The sequence below is a fragment of the Glarea lozoyensis genome, assembly GCF_000409485.1.
Source record: "Glarea lozoyensis ATCC 20868 chromosome Unknown GLAREA16, whole genome shotgun sequence".
NCBI lineage: Eukaryota > Fungi > Ascomycota > Leotiomycetes > Helotiales > Helotiaceae > Glarea > Glarea lozoyensis.
In genome coordinates this window covers 1,294,595-1,313,356 of record NW_007360990.1, presented here as the reverse complement: position 1 = coordinate 1,313,356, position 18,762 = coordinate 1,294,595, and the positions used below count along the sequence as shown (strand labels likewise).

Here is an 18,762-nt window from a genome sequence, read left to right as displayed (position 1 = left end):
TGTGCTGTGTTGGGTGTGTAGATATTTCACTGTACGGGCGCGGTGGTTGGCCGAAAGCAGAATCTGTATTTCCATCAAAATGACCTAATCCGTCCATTATTCTTTGTGAGCACCCAACTGCCCAAATACATAAAGACCTGTTGGAAAGAGTTCTCTAAGTTCTCTTTCTTCCCTCTTAGTTTCAAAACAAAGACTCAACTCAACACCTTGCTTTGCAGCTTTCTTTCTGATCTGCAATACTGGCTGTATCTAACAGAGTGTTGATGCATCGCCGACAAAGAGGATACACTTAGACCGCCCAAGCTTCAGAGCATCTTCAAGCTGCATAAAATTTCAGGGGTACGGGATAGAACTGGAACCTAGCATCTCAGCTGCTTGACGCTGCAGTTCCAGAACACTTGTCCTGCTGGGTAGGAGGCAGATTACTGCAAGACGGATACATGCAATAGGTTCGTTCCAAACATTTTCAGTCACTGCACGATTCAAAAGAAAAGACAAACTTGCGCCCGCTTGATTCATCCCTCAGACAAAAAAGTTATTAACAGTCATAACAGATCAACTTCTGTCCTGCCAAAGAACTTCGCTAGAACATCTTTCTAGAACAACATTTGTTCTTTCATCGGGTATCAACAGTTTTACTTGTTCATCAAAGCTTTTCTTGGAAGACAATCCAGTATTGATCCATAAGACACGATCGAAAGCTTGAACAACACTTGTAGCTTCAGTCATAAGTACACATCTGCCGGACAGACTTGATCAGTATTTCAGATCATTCGCCTATCATCCTACTCCACGGACTGAATCGAGCCAGCGTCTAAAAAGGGGGGACAGTAACATTCATAAAAAAACAAATTCAGAGATAAGAACGCGAAACCTTGAATACTCAACGAAGTCACACGATCGCAGCATTGCAAATTCGTCGCAAAGCACAACAAAACAAAATGCCACCTTCACCTGCGCCTTCAAATGGCGGCGAGCTCCTCCAGCACAACCTTCACCATCTTCTTCAACACAATTCGGGTTCACCATATCCACAAGAAGAGAATAGCGCGCACCTTCGCTCCAACTATGGCTCCCCCGCACCATCGCACGACAATGGACGAATGTCAAGAGGTCCGTCTCAGCCGCCTAGATACCAATATCAACAACAATATCACAGTCCAAATCTTGGACTGCAATACGTAAGTGATGCTATGGTGTCTGGTCTGAATGTGTCTAATGAAAGTATACAGGAAAATTACAGCCCCAATTTCTCAGGAACATACGATCAATACAGCACACCAGCGTCGTCTCCTCCAACCCCTGACGTGCTACATACCAGAAGCGGTCTTTCCATACACCGAGGCCAGCAACTCAGACCCAAGCTCGAAGAACGATCGAGAGCCGAGAAGTCGCCCAAGCCTAAGAAAGTGAAGAAGGAAAAGGCAAAGGGAGAAAGAACATCGAAGATGGACAGACCTCTCACGGAGCTGACAAAGGACTTCACCCTGGAGGCCGTAGACATTGAAGCTTATGTGAATCGGTCTGCCGAAGTTCGCCGCAAAGAAGTCGACGAAGGAAAGGTACCAGCCAAGGTTAAGAGACCAATGAACTCGTTCATGCTGTATCGCAAATGTTACCAAAAAAGAGCCAATGCCTGGTGTCTCGAGAACAATCATCAAATCATCTCCCAGATATGTGGTGAGAGTTGGCCATTGGAACCAGATGAGGTTCGAGAACAGTTCAACGAATGGGCACGTATTGAGAGAATCAATCATCAGAATGCTCATCCGGGTTACAAGTTCTCTCCGACGAAACCAGGACAAGCAAAGGGAGGGAAGCGAAAGATGACTGAGGAGCTGATGACTGAAGATTCGGAATTAGATGACTATGATTGGCAAGGGCATGGGTCAAACAGACGACACAAGAAGCAGCGCCCACTTCCTAGCAGCCCCATGGGCCCAGTGGCATATCCAACCACGAGATCCGCATACCAGTACTCGTCGAGAGAGAGCTCAATGGATCCAAACTATGTTGGATATCATCCATCGTCGTATCATTCGACCAATCCAGGCAAGCAGGCACCACAACAATACCACCCCAATCCTCAGAGTGGCGAGTACTATCAACAGACGATCAGGATGAACCCAAACTACCCGCCCAACGGTGCTGAGGATATAATTCTCACGAAACAATCCACTCCAGGAATGCACAATTATCTTGGCCTGCCCGGAGGACAAGACTTCGACATAATGGGTCACTACCAATATCAGGGTCCGCCTATGACTGGTACAGAGCACAAGATTGATCCCTCGTTGATCTCACATGGTCAGACCCTCTTCAATGATAACAATCATGGAGATAGAGCTCATGACCGAGGGGTATTCTTTGGCGACACCCAATATGGCGGCGAGAAGTTTGCTGGCCCGTTCGGCATCGATCCATCCCTAAGTGACCCATCCATGTCATTTGCAGACGCAGAACACGTCCAGGAAGGAATGCCTCTTCATGATCCACACGCAAGTGTGCTTCGAGGGCACCAAGAGGGCTGGCAGGTTGAGACGATGGATGCTGGTCCAGAGTTCGAAAAGTGGATGGATGGGGAATAATGTTGCAAAATCGACTGAGGAGTTTGGCGGATTTTTTGATGATTTGAAATCGAGTTTTCTTATTCTGATACTCAAAGATCGTGCCTTTATAATGTACTGGTAAATATGATCGGCAGCCGCGGTATTGGATAGACTTGACGGAAAAGTCTCTTTTTGGAGTTTTGCAAAATAGCATAGTTGTTTGTCCCTGTATTTATCAAAGTTTACCCCCTTACAATATTTTCGAAACTGGAAGCCAAGTGTGATGGAGCGTTATTTCGAGAGTGTGAAATGGAGTTCGTGCTTCCACGCTCTTCAAACCTGGCTGAAGCCAAATGTTAACCCCATCAGGTCACAGCATCATGGAAGGGCTAGTTTTGGTAGTTGTACATCTAAGAAGCACCCTCGGAATAGTTCATATTGGCAACAGCTGTATTGGCCACGACCTCATGGTTGGAGGTTGAGATTGTGTCTTGAAGTGGATGGTGTTGAGATAGAACAAATAAAATGTTTATGAAAATTTTGACGGGGCCTGGAGTTGTAAGAAAAGTATTTATATGGAAAGCAGCGACAAAGGATGAAGTGCTGAGTGATTGTAACGATTTAGAGTTCCAACCTCCCACGGGGAGTGTCTTTGATGACCCAGTCATGGCCAACAAGCCATTGTCCTGCAGGTAGCCGATAAAAATTCTGTGGTGATCTTTTTGCTTGACGTGGGCAAGCTGTAGCAACAATGTCTGTGCCTTGATTATTGTAAGTGAGGCGTGAGTTGGTTGAGACCGAGACACGTCGTAGATTGTACGTTGTGAAGTTGATTTAGAGAATCGGCGATAAAACGTATGACCGAAGTTAATAAAGTGGGGCACCCGAATCGCGTCTACTTCAACCCCTCGACGCGAGCGCAACAAATCCCAAACAGACACGCACAGAAATCCACTAACTGTAACTGCATATATCCCAATGTATGGAGACTTGGGTATTAAACTGGTAATTACCTCTCGTCGATCCTATCAAATTGTTATTAACTCTCCGTAGGTCCAACATGCCAAAAGGACTCAGAAACTCGAGCATCTCCCAGCATACCAAACCGAAATCGTACGAGCGGTAACCCGGGAGGTACGAGATTTAGACAAGGACGTGTCGAATATACTTCAGTCCCACAATGGTTCAATAGATCCATCTGCCGATCCTGCTACTGCCTGTACATTGCTTGTTGACCATCTCTGTATGCGCCGGAACAAGCGATGTCTTCTCGCCTACCACCGTACACGGACTGACAAGTTGGAGGAAATGGTATGGAGCGGCAACGATGTTTCCGATCTCGCAGAGCAGCAGCAGAGGCCTGGCAATGGCCAAGGGTCTGCTGCAGACTTAGGGAACGTGGAAGGAAATAGTAGCAGCCTAAGCCCCGAAGAGGAGGAGTATGTGAGGCAGTACAGTGACTTGCTCGCTGCGTTCAAGGGTCAATGGACAGACATAGACTTGACAGGAAGTCTCGAACCCCCACGCGATTTGTTCATTGACGTGAGAGTGCTGAAGGACGCAGGTGAAATTCAGACAGAATATGGGTAAGCATCAGATCGACCACTGTATAACTCCAGTCGACTAATTTGCGAATGTAGTACCATCAATCTCACGAAGAACTCGCAATTTTACGTTCGCCAAGGAGACGTAGAGAGGTTGATTTCTCAAGGATATCTGCTGAAGCTTAGCTGAGAGACTGTAAAAGCGACAGAATCAACAGAGAAGTGGCTCCGGCTGTACCTCCGTGTCAAATTGCGAGCTCAAGCAGCCAGTAACCAGCCCAAGCAGTCATCGTGGTGCTTCAGCAATATGCACCTCACGCTTTACTGATCGAGATATGCAATGGCGGAGTTCTTTCGTACCCCCGACGGAGTTTCGAACAATCAAATTATCCTTCTGGTCCTGAATGAGGACCTGCAGAACAGTCAAATGCGGGGTGCAATTCATCTCAGTCGAAGTAATATGCAGAACCTGAAAAGGAACATAACTATATGGTGCTGCATTGAAGCGGGGACTTCATCAGGCCGGATCCCCAAGTACAGTCCCCAACCATTCAGGACAGGAGCTATGCCATTTTGAATGAGTATATGTGCTCCGTGTAACGTCCAACCTCCTCAACAGAGATTATGGCGAATTTACGAAATCATGAGAACAGATATTGCCTATGCGATGTCAGGATTGATGAGGAGTATGGCGCCAACATGCTTGCTATTTTACGCAATTGGTTCCATCAACTGCGTCTCATTGCATAGTGCGGGGGTAGAGTAAGTCAAGCGAGTTAGACTGAGCATTTTGTGCCATCCAGGGAAACTCTACCGGGGAATGATTGACGAGGAGTAATAAACACGAGGTGCATTCATTTGAGAAAGGCCTTTACGCTTCAAAGCTGCCGTTCTCACTGTGTGCGAGATCTCGTCTATCATTCGTTGAACGAGAAGACCTGCAGCCGGAGGATTTTTGGTAACAGGGGATGAGAAACAGAAACTTCCTGCAGGTGGCCTTGCCGTTGCCGGTTGCCCCTCTTCAACTTGCACTTTCGACCCTTGAAAACAATACATGCTAGATGTACTTTCGGATCGTTTGCATGTGCAGGTGATGTCGTTGGTATTTTTGTCGTTGTCATTGTACGACGGTTTAGACGTTGGTTTTGTGCCTGCTGTACTGTTGACAAGAAACGCAATCCCGATTGACAATGGCATACGTGATAAAGGTAGTTGTCTTTCAAGGAGAGGAGTCCATCAATCTTGGTCTTCATGGCAGACAGCTGTTGTGTCTTGTTGCACTTGTTCTCCTCGTTTGTTGCCCCTCTTGAAGCTGCATCTTGAAAAACTGATGCGGCTCGAAAGGGAAACGGAAAAGCGGCACTCTTTCAGGCAGGATAATTAAATGTATAGTTGCTCTTCATAGCTATGGCATGTAGTGTAAACTTGGGAAAAGGAACTTTGATTGCTTGAATTGTATTTGGATATTTAAGTTACCTGTATTTTTGAAGAATAACCATACATACATGAGACAAAACGAACTTGTAACTACCGTAGGACGAGGGAATTGAATTGCACCTTCAGAGCCGCTTTTCCACCTCGCATAGCGGGGCAGCCCTGTGAAAAAACGCAGCAGACGAAGAGATGATTTTGTCAGTCGACTAACGCAAATAAGCCTGACCCTCTCATTTGGCAGCACCACACAATCTACTTCGACGACGCGGGTAGATCAATAATGGACCATCGTCTACCTAGCTGGTGGAGCACCTTGTTGGTACCCAGTCTGGCCCCGCGAATCCGAAATCTGTGAACCCACGATGGTCGTCAAAAACATGTCGGATGAGGCCATCGGCTCTGGCAAGTATCTGAAGGTAGGTCGCCGGTACTTTCTCTTCTGCCGCCACGAGTCTGTTCACTCGAAAAGTACATATAGTACTTCTTTACTTCTCAGCTATTCATGTTCTAGAACGTCACTTTGCTACGCGCGTACTGCTCATATCCTTGATTCGCCAGTACCAGTCAGTCCTAAACCGGCTCTCCAGGAAGAGCTATCGGCTTTGCGGTTAGCAGCAAGGATCCCTAGTGCCCGCTTGATCTCATGAATTGGCACCGTCGATTTTTTTAAAGCTTCGTCAGTAATCTCGTTATCGCTGCCCTTTTGTTCCGTGAACAACCGTCACGGCGAAGTGTCGAGGCCTGCGTGTGGTTGTAGTATTCGCAGTTGGCGAAGCAGGATTACTCGACTCCAGCACCATCATGTCTCTACCACCTTCGCAAAGTTTTGGCACCTTTCGAAAACTACGAGCCGCATCGACAAGTTCTCCCTCGAGTCCGCGGGTCATTGCTGGATCTGATTCTCAAGATGCGTGGGTGAATTCTGCGGCAGATTCAAACTATGACGTCCATGCCTCAAACAGCAATGTCGGAGCTTCCAACCAAAGAGAACCTACGCGATCTTCGTTGCATCTCCTTTCCTATCGGGGGCCGTCAGGTATGCATGGCATCTGATCAATTGATATGTGCAGTGGCTAATAATGGAACAGCTCCTATCGATAGTGCCCAATTTGCTCTCAGCGTAAGAGAAGATACCGCCGAACTCGCATCCTACGCCCTCTCCGATAGAGCTTCAATCCAAAGCTCCTCTCCTCCTCCACGACGTTCTATTCAAACCCATCTCGATCACTACTTTACCGGCGGATCCGATAATGAGTCGTCCATGGCCGGCGGCGAGCAGCCTATACAACATGATACTATAAAAGAGGTTTCTGAACCTGTATCGCCAGCCGATGGCCAATCTCCTCCAAATAGACCAGGCACTTCTGCCCTTTCAGACCTCATTAGACGCTCCCCTCCAAGTACATCCCCTGCGGACACTTCACCACCAAACGGTGCGTCTGAACCATCGGCCAAATCGAATGGGCACGCGAGAAAAAGTAGGCGCGCAACTGGTAGTAAAGCGAACGGGGAACAGAGCAGGCTCATTATCTCCTTGGATGGTGTCGTAGAGGATGAAAGAACACCCCTTCTTTCAAGGACCAAGACCCCGGAAGCTCATGTTCATCCCGACTACATCGCTGGTGAGGGTGACCTCGAGGACCAACGACCGAAAAAGAAGCCATATTGGTCAAAGCTCCACAAAGTAGCACAATGGCCTAGAGAGCGAGGCGTTGAAATTGCTCATACTGTTTTCACCCCGAAAGCGTGGAACACGAGAGCTATCTGGCAGAATGCCGTTGTTGCTCCTGTGGGGTATCTTCCTGCGGTTGTGCTTGGACTTTTACTCAATGTCTTAGATGCGTTATCCTACGGCATGATTCTCTTTCCACTCGGCCAACCAATTTTCGAGTCTCTGGGATCGGCTGGTATTTCTATGTTCTACATAAGTTGTATTGTTTCGCAGCTGGTGTATTCTTGTGGTGGAAGTCGCTTCCGGGGAGGAGTTGGTTCTGAAATGGTTGGTTTGATACTTAAGTGTAAATGATGTCGCTAACGAAATTCCAGATTGAGGTCGTTCCCTTCTTTCATAAAATGGCCTTCACAATTATGGCTAAAGTCGGCGAAGAAAACCCGCAAGCAGTTATTGCGACGGTTATCACTTCTTATGCCATTAGCTCGATCCTTACAGGTTTGGTATTCTTCTTGATGGGTACATTCCGATTCGGTTATATTGTCGGGTTCATTCCGAGACATATACTTACTGGATGTATCGGTGGTGTTGGGTTCTTCTTGATCGTTACAGGCTTCGAAGTCGCAGCTCGCATGGATGGCAACCTGGAGTACAACCTTGACACTTTGAAGCACATGATCAAGGTCGATACCTTACCGTTATGGCTTATCCCATTCGTTCTAGCAATTGTGTTATACAAGCTGCAGCAGAGGATCCAAAATCGGTACTTCCTGCCAGCATACATTTTGCTCATCCCGGCAGTATTCTACTTTTTTGTTTTCTCTTTGGACGAGTTGAACCTCGACAACCTTACAGATAACGGATGGATCTTCGAAGGGCCTGAAGCTGGAGAACCTTGGTGGTATTTTTACACCTTGTACAGTAAGTCAATTATCACCCCCAATCTTACAAAGATGCTAACTTGTGAAGGGTTTGATCTCGTGGATTGGGATGCCATCTTGGAGTGTATCCCGGCGATGTTTGCACTTACTTTCTTCGGCATCCTGCACGTGCCTATTAATGTTCCATCTTTGGCCTTCAGCGTTGGCGAGGATAATCTGAGCTTAGACAGAGAGCTCATTGCTCATGGTTTGTCTAATGCAATTTCTGGATTTGCCGGCAGTATTCAGAATTATTTGGTGTATGCCAACTCGGTACTGTTCTATCGTAGTGGTGGCGATAGTCGCGTCGCCGGAATCATGCTTGCGGTCTTTACAGTCGGGGTGCTCATTATTGGACCTACTATCATTGGATTCATTCCGGTGATGATGGTTGGTGTTCTTATTTTCGTTCTTGGTTTCGAGCTGTTCCTCGAAGCTGTCTGGGAGCCGAGAAAGAAACTGAAGATCCTCGAATACTTGACGGTTAGTCATGCCTTTCTTTTAAACGAACTCCAGTTACTAACCCAAGTCTAGGTCATCACCATCGTCTTAGTAATGGGTATCTACGATTTCGTCGTTGGTATTTTTATTGGTATTGGCCTCGCCTTCATGTCACTAACTGTACAAACCTCGAGAATCCCTGCTATTCGAGCATCATATTCCGGGGAAATTGCCGGATCCACCGTGCGACGAAACCCAATACAACATGATTACTTGCGTAAAGCTGGGCAGCAAGTTCATGTAACGAAACTAGCAGGATATCTATTCTTCGGTACTATTGTCAGCGTTGAGGAGCGCCTACGAGCTTTAATAGAAGATGGAACATTTGCACAACGGCCAATCCGCTTCTTAGTCCTCGATCTATGGCATGTCACCGGAATCGATTACTCTGCTGCCGAAGCATTCAACAGGTTGAATAGAATCTTTAGCAAGAAAGGCGTTACGCTTGTTATGAGTGGCATAAGTTCAGAAGGGCCTCTTGGCGCAACATTATCTGCTGTTGGACTAGGCCAGGATGGAAACGAGGTGAAGCTGTTTGAAGAGCTGAACTCTGCATTAGAAAGCTGCGAGAATGAGCTACTCAAGACTCTCTACGCAAGCAAAGAAGCGCGTAGCAGTCTAAGGAATCCACCGTCTAACCTGGATGTACCAGGGAAGAATCGCGTTGCGAAGATTGAGCCAACTATCGACGCCCAATTCAGCTCACCTCGCCGAAATCAGCTCCAAAGAGCAGCTACCATGACACTCGACGAAGGACCAGCAGAAGCGCGCTACGCAAATTTCAAAGAACCACTCCGCCTCATTCTCCAAACCTTCCAAGGCCTCACAACCGAAAACGAAGATTTCTGGTTCCGTCTCACCCCCTTCTTCACCAAAAAAGAATACCCCGCCGGCACAGTCCTCTTCCGAAGCGGCGAACCAGCAACCGGTTTCTACCTCCTCGAAGACGGTATCCTCCGCGCCGACTACGATCTCCCGCAAGGCCGTTACTTCGAAAGCATCGTCGCCGGCACCACCTGCGGCGAACTCCCCTTCTTCTCCGAGACTGACCGCACCGCCACCGTGCAAGCGGAACGCGACTGCGTTACCTGGCTTATGGACCGCGAGAACTGGGATAATCTCCAGAAGGCGGATCCGGAGGTCTCGCAGGAGCTGCTGAGGATCTCGTTGAAACTGACGAGTGAGAGGATGAGTGCTATTACTTCTTATGTGTTGACTACTGCTGGATAGGCTGCTTTAATTTGTTAATACCCCCGCTTTTCGTGTTATTTTTGATAGGCATTTACTCGGAGCGTCGATTCGTTTTTGGGATTCGGAATGGGATGGGTTGTGTGATAAGAATGGAAAGGCTGGAAAAGTTCGGGGGCGGCAGGTTGTATATGGATAATTTGGGATTAGTATTAGGGAGAGCGGCTTTTAAGGCTTGCATTTGTTAAATACGTGTAGTGTGGATTTGAATAGGTGGGGAAATTGTTTATAAGAAAGGAGGTTTTAAGGAGGTAGTATAGTTGTTCAATACTGAATATGTATATGAAATCTCTACATCTTGCTTTAGTGTGACTAGTTTGCAGACGAGTCCTTAAGTAAACATGGCAAACTAGGTCTCATTTCTCAGAGGACTATAAAATGATCCAGAATGCCAGAAACACAACAGACATCATTAATCTTCATAACCAAACATTCTCATTAAGCCTGTTGAAAGGACTTCGCTCGCTTTTCTCTAGATATCTACCCAAAAACCCCCAAACTCCATCAGATCCCAAAAGAAATCCGTCTACGAAGGAGCCATACCCTTCCAATACTTACTCGGCACAAAAGGCATCTTAGAGACTTGCGCCTTGCGTCTCTTCCCCCTAACCACAACTTCAACATCCGTCCCGGCCTTATGAAATCCATCCTTGATATACCCCATCGCGATATTCTTCCCCAACGTCGGACTCGGACATCCACTCGTCACGACCCCGATCTTCTCGCCATCAGCGTTTACAATCTCGGCGCCTTCTCGAGCAGGGGCGCCCTCGACGATGAGACCGATCCGCCGCCGCTCCACACCTGCTCCGCCTTTGCTTTTCGGCTTCAGTTGGCTGAGGATCACGGAGTCGCCGTGGAAACCACCCGTTGCGCGCCGCGATTTGCCGATTACCCAGCTGAGAGCTGCTTCGACGGGGGTGGTGTTCTCATCAAGATCGTGGCCGTAGAGACACATTCCGGCTTCGAGGCGGAGACTGTCTCGGGCGCCGAGGCCGGCGAGTTGTAACTTCTCGGGGGTGGCGGTTTGGAGGAGGGAGTTGGTGACGGCGGTTGTTTCGGAGGCGGGGATGGAGATCTCGAAACCGTCTTCGCCGGTGTAGCCTCCTCGACTTATGAGGAGGGGACTTGAGGTTGTGCCGTCGAGGAGGTTGACTTGGATGAATTTGGATTGCCCAAAGTACATTTCGTGGAGTTGAGTTGCCTCTCGGTCGACCAAGATCTCGGTCAGAACTTCCGCGCTCAAAGGTCCTTGTAACGCAATCAAGCCCCAGCCATCCAAAACTTCCCACTCGACCTTCTCACCGCCATCCTTCGCAAAATCTGCTAACTGCTCCTTGAAATATGCAAGATCCTTCTCCCTACATCCCGCATTGGTAACCACATAAAACAGTTCCGGGCCCAATCTTGTAACAATGGTATCATCCACGATGCCTCCCGTGAATGGCAGAAGCAAGGTGCTTAATCCGCTTCTGTGTACTTCCAACTCTGATAACCCAGCCGGTGTTACCTTTTCGAGAAACGCAGTAGCTCCAGGCCCAGAGAATCTATGCTGAACCATGTGGCTTACATCGAAGAGGGAGGCGTGAGATCGTGTGAAGTGGTGGGATGCGCTGACGCTCAAAGAGCTGTATTGGACAGGCATGTGGAAACCGCCAAAAGGAACCATTTTCCCGCCATTGGCGACGTGGAGATCGTATAGAGGGGTCTTTTGCAGCTCTGTAGAGGAAGAGGCCGACGATGCATTTCGTGAGGGGTGTTTTGAAGCTCGAATCGTTGATGTCGTTGTTCGTGTAAGTGGGAGAGCTCGTTGCGGTGTCAGCTTTAGAGCAGTCCGTGGAGCAGAAGTTGAGAGTAAGCGTGATGTGCGCGCGAGGTTTGATTTTTGATTTGCGACCGCATTGCCAGCGCCTTTAATAACATAGAGGCGCTTCATATCGTGGCTCAATTGGTTGTTTGTTGGATGAGATGTGCTGGATTCGAAGCTCGAAATAGAAGTCAGATGCCGCGGGAAGTGGGGGTGGAGAAGTCCCGCCGCTTGCGACCCACATCACCTGTCAGAGACTCAGAGCTGTATCCAAAACTTAGAACCATAGATGGATTTTCGAACTACTGTAGTATTCTGGGTATCAGGTTTGCATTCTACTTCTCAACCGCTACTGTATTCTAACATCGTGGCGCCATGATTCAACGCGGTGCTGAGATAATGCGGCGTCGAGAGAGCTTTGGACTGAACCCTTGGGCCTGGATCATAAGTGGTCCCCAAGCTCGAATTGATGATACAACTGCAAATAGCATTACAAGCACCACTTCGCCGCTTCACTTGGTCTCGAAACTATACCTCAGCCACCCGGACAGAGCATTGAGACTCTCCCATCTCACTGCCTCTTCCTTTTCCACCATCAGCTCCATGACCCTCGATTTCAGACCCAGCTTTTCTAACTGCAGCCTCTTCTCGGGTACCTCCTTAACTAATCTTCCTACATCATTACATGCAATAGCCAAAACTTGCTTATCATTATCCCATGATTTGCTCATAATTTCTGCAAGTTTCTTTGGTAATTCGCCCTTTTCGTACTCAAGAATTTTGCGTGCATTCTCTGCCCAGAAGGTTTCATTTCTGTGGGGTGGTGACCATCGTAGATGTCCGGAGTTAACTTCGGCAGCATATTCATCAAAGGTGGTTTGTGTTTTGGTATGCTCTTCGATCATCTCCGTGAGGTTTTGGAGATCTTCTTGAAGATCGGTGTCATTGAAATGTCGTCCGTTGATGTTTGACAGTAAGGCAGGTAGCCTAGCCAGAACCGCAGTGGGTAGCAGGGTCTGCTTGTTCGTTGAGAGCATATTGTAAAGAGAGGAGATTAAGAGTCGGGTAGTCTTTTCTTTAGGAGACAGTCTGAGAAGCTGTGTAAAAAGCGGGATGATATCAAACTCCCTGCGCAAGTTAGTGAGTGCGACCTTGAATTTTTAGTGGAACTTACTCCTCAAGACCCTCGCCAATATTTTCGCCTTCAAAACTCAATTGCCATAGGACCAGTAGTACATGATAGAGCAACTGGAGTCCAACTCCGCCGCCCAAAGAACCTTCACGCACACTAGGAGTACCACTCCAAAGGTTAGAGGCTGAGTCTCCATTTGCCGCGACTCCTGCTGCAGATCTCAAGATCTCAACGAGCGGTTCAATTGTATCCTTTCTGTGTTGCCAGAACAGTTCTCGAGATTTCGTTCCTCGCAGTAAAGTTGAGTATTCCAACACAGCAATATCTTGTAGCCCTCCGTCAGATGTACGTGTAAGCGTCGACAAATATGTAAATAACTTTGGGAGCGCTGCGGACACTTGTTTCGAAGTACCTGAAGCTCCTCCGATCATGGTTGACAATACAGTCGAGGTGAGAAGAGGAATGGGAGCTTCGGGGTCATTAGACTGCGCAAGAAGAGGTAGGAATGGTTTGAAGGGATCAGGGTGATCTGCTAAGTTCTTCGCAAGAGTTGGAATACCTTCAAGACTTTAATTAGCTGGCTCATGAGAGGTACACTTGCTACCTACCATCAAGCAAGTCTTTCAACAAAACGAGTACGTATTGCACGACAGGCAGACTCTTGGCAGCAGATTCCAGCACACTTGGCGTACTGGATGAACCCACGAAGAGTGCCTTGTATCCTTCAATATCACCCTCGATTATTTGCTTTCTCTGATCCTTTCTGACCTTGTCGACTGCTCGAATCTTATTCAACTGATCCTCACTGACGGTACCCGCGCGAACAGCTCCATCCCATGGTATTGGTCTCGTGCGAATGTTGTTCTGAAGGGAGGAGAGATATGTCGGAGGATCGAGAGACATGATGAGTCGATTGCTCTGCTCCGAGAAGATAGAATTGGCGCAGACTCAAGTTGTTCGGGAGGTATGTACTTTTCGTAGTGGGCGTTGTGGTAGATGGAGCTGGAGCTTCCTTATCGGAGGCGGTTAGCTCCTTCGCTTCTGGATGTCGACGACAAGCCTGTGAGAGCTTGAGCCTTTACGAACTCTGACAAACAACGTCACCAACAACAGCAACAGAGGAAACTTGAAGTATGCTTTCCTCTAAGAATGAAGTCGTGAAGCGGTATATTCATATTCTTGGTCAGGTATATATCGAAATGCTAACCATCTAAGAATCTCCGCGTAAGTGGAGATAATGGCGCTGTTCTGGTCAAATTTGACAGCGCGTTCAATGTGCAATTTGCGTTCGCCGTTTCGACCTACAAAGTACAGTTTTTATTGAATTTGATATCTACTCTGTACCTTCAATACGCGTATTGATGTTTTGCCTGGCGCTATACTCATCACCATACTTGAGTCTTTTTCATTCCACGCACATTGCTTTTTTCATCATGCCAGTAGGCACACCCTCCAGACACACTCAACGAGGTTCTATCATAGCAATATAAAACACTTAGCTTTTATATCGTTGTTGATTTGTTGACTGAACAAGCGTGTCAATGCTGCTATCCGTCTATTTACTCACATGCACTATTATCGTTACACCATGTCATCATTACTAAAGTAACGTTATATGTAATGCTCAAATATCGAATGAGCAGTGAGCATCACGAATGCCGCTACATTCCCTCCATTACCTTACGTTATGTTTGCCATCATTATGAGTGGTTTAATGCTTGTACGTTGCAAAGATTCAGCGTAGGGAGTCAAATTGAGCCTTAGACCACAAGATACCATTCCCCTCTCTATTCGCGCTTTCACGGATCTCTAACATACAATTCAGCAAGCATAATTTTTGTTTGTTTTCATAGATCATGGAACCACGAGTTGAGAAGACAAATGGGTATCATCCCAGAAACAAAACCCACCTCTTCCTCCGCGGTTTCTTTATATTTGGATTTATTTTTACAATCATCATCCTCATATCAAACCAGCCTTTAAGATCAGAAGTCAAGTCCCTTCGTACATCTTTATCGCTGTGCCCAGCGGTCGATACCGTTACGACAGACTTCCAAGAAGACAAACGGTTTCAGACCTTCAATTCTACGGCAGACAAACTATGGCAAGATACAGTCACTCCGAACGGCGGCTTTGTCATCGACGAAAGCCGAACAGGGAGTCAAGTAAATGGAATCGCCATGTTCCATCAGCTTCATTGTCTCGCTATGGTACGATCTGGGTTTCAAGCACTTTTCGCTAGAAATGAGAGAAGGAGCAACGGGCATACACATATGCCGCATGATTTTGACGAAGCTCATATACTACACTGCTTGGATTACTTTAGACAGGTTGGATTCCTTTCGCGTGTCTATCAAAGCCAGAATGCTAACGTAGCACAGTCATTTCTCTGCTACGCGGATGGTGCCATCGAGCCTACCAAGCCAAGCATAGATGGAGGATGTCCAACAACGAATGGTATGGTTCCACATGTTTGCAAAGACCCGCTGGTTTTGTATCAAAAGTCGCTTGCATCTCATTGGTCGGAGGAACACTTAAAAGCTGCTAAATTACAAAGTCGCGCGAGTCGCAAAAATGTCAAAAAGGACTAATAAGTGTTTGTTGCGGTGCCTTTAAGGGACGATACTATGAAGCATCTCCTACATGCGAAGCTTACCTGCAAGCATCTGGAGAAGGAACTTTCTAGAGACATAATAATATAAATCTCATGAGAAGCGATGCTTCCATTGTGGTTCTGGCATTGGCCAAACTCTTTGTGCCTTCCTGCAAAGTTTTCGCTCTTTCCTATAGGTCATTCTTACAAATATAGACTCTATGGGCTTTTTTTTGGTGAGCCTAATCATTGATTATGTCAGGTTTCTCGTACCAGCAAGCTCATTGAATAAGGCAAATGCACCAGCTCATATACTTGCTTCACAGTCAAAACCACGACGACATTTCCCACAAGGCATCATACTGGGTATTCAATGGGTTAACAATGGCTTTGAATCATCAAGGTTTCGCTAGGAAGTTTCATATCCAGGCAAATACTGAAGTCTTTTGAGCTTAAACATTATTTATTCGTCAACATCGTTCTCATGATAAGACGGCCCCATAGTAGGATGTACTAACAATCCCTTTTCGAATATATCAATCCTTCTTTTATTCCCCCATTCTTCAATACTTTCCCAATTGACACATTGATGTTCTATACCGAAATCTGGCCACGGGGCACGAAAATCTGGCAACCAGCTATAAGTCATCAATGCCGTATCCGCCTTGCACATCACAATTTGACGCAACATCTCGATACAATGATCTGTTCTATACTTAGCTCATGATTCTAGAGATCGAGGGTGATTTTGGGGATTCAAGAACTTACTGACGTGATCTTTCTTCGGGACGTTGGTCTTCTTGATTGTGTAGTAATCTTGGTGGATATATTCCCGAATGTACTTCTATTCTGGAGTCAGTTTTTTCGTGTCAATCTAACCTTGGCTTTGATGATCTCACTAGACAATGTAATTGATGGTATACATCTATATCGTCAGCTCATGATATTAACGACATGTATTTTTAAGTTACCTAAAGCTCCAAGGAAGCCACCCGATTCATCTTCTAGCTCAACGGATGACCTCCCCGTTTTCTCAAGCTCATCTCTGCTTACTCGTACGTTTGCATCTGTTGTCAGAATCAGCACAGCTGGTTGCTGACTTTAGACGCTATGCTTACTTCGAAAAAGTGCAGCCCACGCTTGGTCCACTTCTGGCGAGGGTGGACTATTATATATGTTGTTCGTCGGGTTGATCTTAACACTTATCATTCTCGCCTCGTGTATAGTTGCCGGCTCAGCCGGTGCTATCGAAGAGTCAACAGGGATCATCAAGCAGCAGATTGACAATCATACTGTATATCAGCGCATCGGGAGCGGGATGTGATTCTGCCTGGAAATATGCTAAAACGAAAAGACTTGTGTAAATTGTCAAAATCGCGAGGTGAAAGAACCAAGGACTCGATCTCAGAAATCTCCAAACATTCTGAAAACAGCTTCTCTCGGAATATCGTGCTTTCTGCATCTGAGCTAGAAACGCTAGATTGAGGTGTTTCACCAATTCGGCAACGTCTCGTCTCGCTTCTTTCCCGCAAGCATCGTCGTCTGGCAACAATCTGATTTCTTCAACGTCGAAATATTCTTTGCTGTTTCTCATTTTGAGATTAAAATAGATTAAAACATCTACTAGTGAGTCTACGTCAAAAAGAATTGAGGGAAAGAAAGAGAGAAGATCAAGCGTTTTTCTGAATGCTGTGTCTCGGAGTTTTGAGCACTTATTACCTCACCACGTGGGATAGGTCCATTATGCAGCATGACAGGTAATGTGGGATAAGCATTATGTTACACTGTAATGCTTATTTTCATGACAATGGTGAGATAATGTCGATACCTACAGAGCATTAACATTGATTCTCTCGAGTTGAAAAAATGAAATCAGGTATTGCAGATTAAGTATAAAAGTGCCCAGTATCTTCAACTATTCAGACAATACAACCACAACAACGACTTCACTTGAACTGCAACAACATCATCACTTTAGTCACAACACCTCAAAACCATCTCAGCAACAAAATGCAGTTCAATCTTATTCTCGTCGCTCTTATTGGCTCAGCTGTAGCCTTACCAACAGGTATAAGTTCATTGAATCCCTATTTCCATCTACAGTTTCTCACATTCTCATAGTTCCTCGTGACACCACGACTCAAGACGCTGCACTGGGGAATTATTATGGGATCAACAAGCGCGCGGAGAATGTTCAGGACTCTGCACTTGGCAATTATTATGGAATCAACAAAAGAGCCGATAACACCGACGACGCGGCGCTGGGCAATTATTACGGGATTGCAAAGCGAGGCCAGGATTCTGCACTAGGTGATTACCATGGAGTGAATAAGCGTGCGGAAGACAGTCAGGATGCTGCACTGGGAAACTATGTTGGGATTGCAAAGCGTGCCGACACCGCTCAGGATTCTGCACTCGGTAATTATTATGGGATCGCAAAGCGTGGTCAAAACGCTGTAAGCGGTGATTCTGCACTCGGTGATTATCATGGAGGGAGCAAGCGCGCAGAAGATGGTCAGGATTCTGCCCTCGGCACTACTATGGGATCGCAAAGCGCGCCGAAGATAGTCAAGACTCGGCACTAGGAAGTTATCGCGGAGGACCTGGGGATTCATCATAAGTGGTGGAAAACAACCTTGTTTGTGGAAAGTCCTCTGGATATTTGTGGCATCCTGAGGATTTAGGAAGTGGTTGCAGGGAAAATTTGAATGATGATAGTTGGGATAGCTGATTGGATTGAACTCAATTATGCTTTTACGTACCCCTTCGTACTGTTCTCAGTCTACTAGTCTTACTTTTGATGAAAGACAAACTCAGGCTGCGGAATTCATAATAACTGATCTCTGGATTTCTCATACCCGCCAAGACATATCTCGCTTAAAAGCCACAGCCCTCTGAATTGAGCTTTCCATTCAACATGGATTTATAAATCTATAGAAACGTGAATGGTATGAAGGTAGATGGTTTGTATGACATATGAATCTCTCACAATTTACAATTGAACTATGGTTTACAATTTATCCAAATCATTCAAGCTTGTCACCCATTAATAGGCAAGAATAGAGGACACAGATAGACCTCAATGGAATCATCGTCATTAGCGGTGGAACGCTGAGAAGAAAGAATATAGCGAATGGAACTTTGGTAAGTAGAAAAGTTAGTAACAGAGGAATAATAGCAGAAGGTGAAATGTTGTTTATCAGTGGGCGTCATTTGGTATGGGCTGAAACCTACAGTGAACATTGATTTTAAGGTATATTCCGGGAACCCCCCAAAGACCTGAGTCCCCTGACTACTCCACTCACAAAATGTCCCCTGACTGGTCTAGCATGCGGGTAATAGGTGAATTGGTAGGTAGCAAT

The 18,762-nt window shown here is 46.5% G+C and overlaps 8 protein-coding genes across 8 annotated transcripts; 5 read left to right on the top strand and 3 right to left on the bottom strand.

Moving 5' to 3' along the window:
• Positions 1-941: 941 nt before the first annotated feature.
• On the top strand, positions 942-2,588 carry GLAREA_07697 (HMG-box; the record flags this gene model as incomplete). The annotated part of the gene is made up of 2 exons (XM_008082384.1): positions 942-1,181; positions 1,233-2,588. 2 exons carry the CDS (start codon positions 942-944, stop codon positions 2,586-2,588), a joined length of 1,596 nt encoding a protein of 531 aa, XP_008080575.1.
• Positions 2,589-3,527: 939 nt separating this feature from the next.
• Positions 3,528-4,283, top strand: GLAREA_07696 (uncharacterized protein; the record flags this gene model as incomplete). Its single annotated transcript, XM_008082383.1, has 3 exons — positions 3,528-3,554; positions 3,603-4,135; positions 4,190-4,283. 3 exons carry the CDS (start codon positions 3,528-3,530, stop codon positions 4,281-4,283), a joined length of 654 nt encoding a protein of 217 aa, XP_008080574.1.
• Positions 4,284-6,328: 2,045 nt separating this feature from the next.
• Positions 6,329-9,850, top strand: GLAREA_07695 (cAMP-binding protein; the record flags this gene model as incomplete). The annotated part of the gene is made up of 5 exons (XM_008082382.1): positions 6,329-6,563; positions 6,616-7,526; positions 7,574-8,120; positions 8,169-8,602; positions 8,654-9,850. The coding sequence occupies 5 exons, from the start codon at positions 6,329-6,331 to the stop codon at positions 9,848-9,850; spliced, it is 3,324 nt and encodes a 1,107-aa protein (XP_008080573.1).
• A 544-nt stretch (positions 9,851-10,394) lies between these two features.
• GLAREA_07694 (Folate-binding protein) lies at positions 10,395-11,804 on the bottom strand (the record flags this gene model as incomplete). The annotated part of the gene is made up of 1 exon (XM_008082381.1): positions 10,395-11,804. One exon carries the CDS (start codon positions 11,802-11,804, stop codon positions 10,395-10,397), a length of 1,410 nt encoding a protein of 469 aa, XP_008080572.1.
• Positions 11,805-12,187: 383 nt separating this feature from the next.
• Positions 12,188-13,710, bottom strand: GLAREA_07693 (ARM repeat-containing protein; the record flags this gene model as incomplete). The annotated part of the gene is made up of 3 exons (XM_008082380.1): positions 12,188-12,803; positions 12,850-13,366; positions 13,416-13,710. The coding sequence occupies 3 exons, from the start codon at positions 13,708-13,710 to the stop codon at positions 12,188-12,190; spliced, it is 1,428 nt and encodes a 475-aa protein (XP_008080571.1).
• A 953-nt stretch (positions 13,711-14,663) lies between these two features.
• On the top strand, positions 14,664-15,398 carry GLAREA_07692 (uncharacterized protein; the record flags this gene model as incomplete). The annotated part of the gene is made up of 1 exon (XM_008082379.1): positions 14,664-15,398. One exon carries the CDS (start codon positions 14,664-14,666, stop codon positions 15,396-15,398), a length of 735 nt encoding a protein of 244 aa, XP_008080570.1.
• Positions 15,399-15,863: 465 nt separating this feature from the next.
• Positions 15,864-16,994, bottom strand: GLAREA_07691 (uncharacterized protein; the record flags this gene model as incomplete). The annotated part of the gene is made up of 5 exons (XM_008082378.1): positions 15,864-16,110; positions 16,169-16,244; positions 16,372-16,467; positions 16,519-16,644; positions 16,694-16,994. The coding sequence occupies 5 exons, from the start codon at positions 16,992-16,994 to the stop codon at positions 15,864-15,866; spliced, it is 846 nt and encodes a 281-aa protein (XP_008080569.1).
• Positions 16,995-17,410: 416 nt separating this feature from the next.
• GLAREA_07690 (uncharacterized protein) lies at positions 17,411-17,985 on the top strand (the record flags this gene model as incomplete). The annotated part of the gene is made up of 2 exons (XM_008082377.1): positions 17,411-17,468; positions 17,522-17,985. The coding sequence occupies 2 exons, from the start codon at positions 17,411-17,413 to the stop codon at positions 17,983-17,985; spliced, it is 522 nt and encodes a 173-aa protein (XP_008080568.1).
• Between the last annotated feature and the right edge of the window lie 777 nt (positions 17,986-18,762).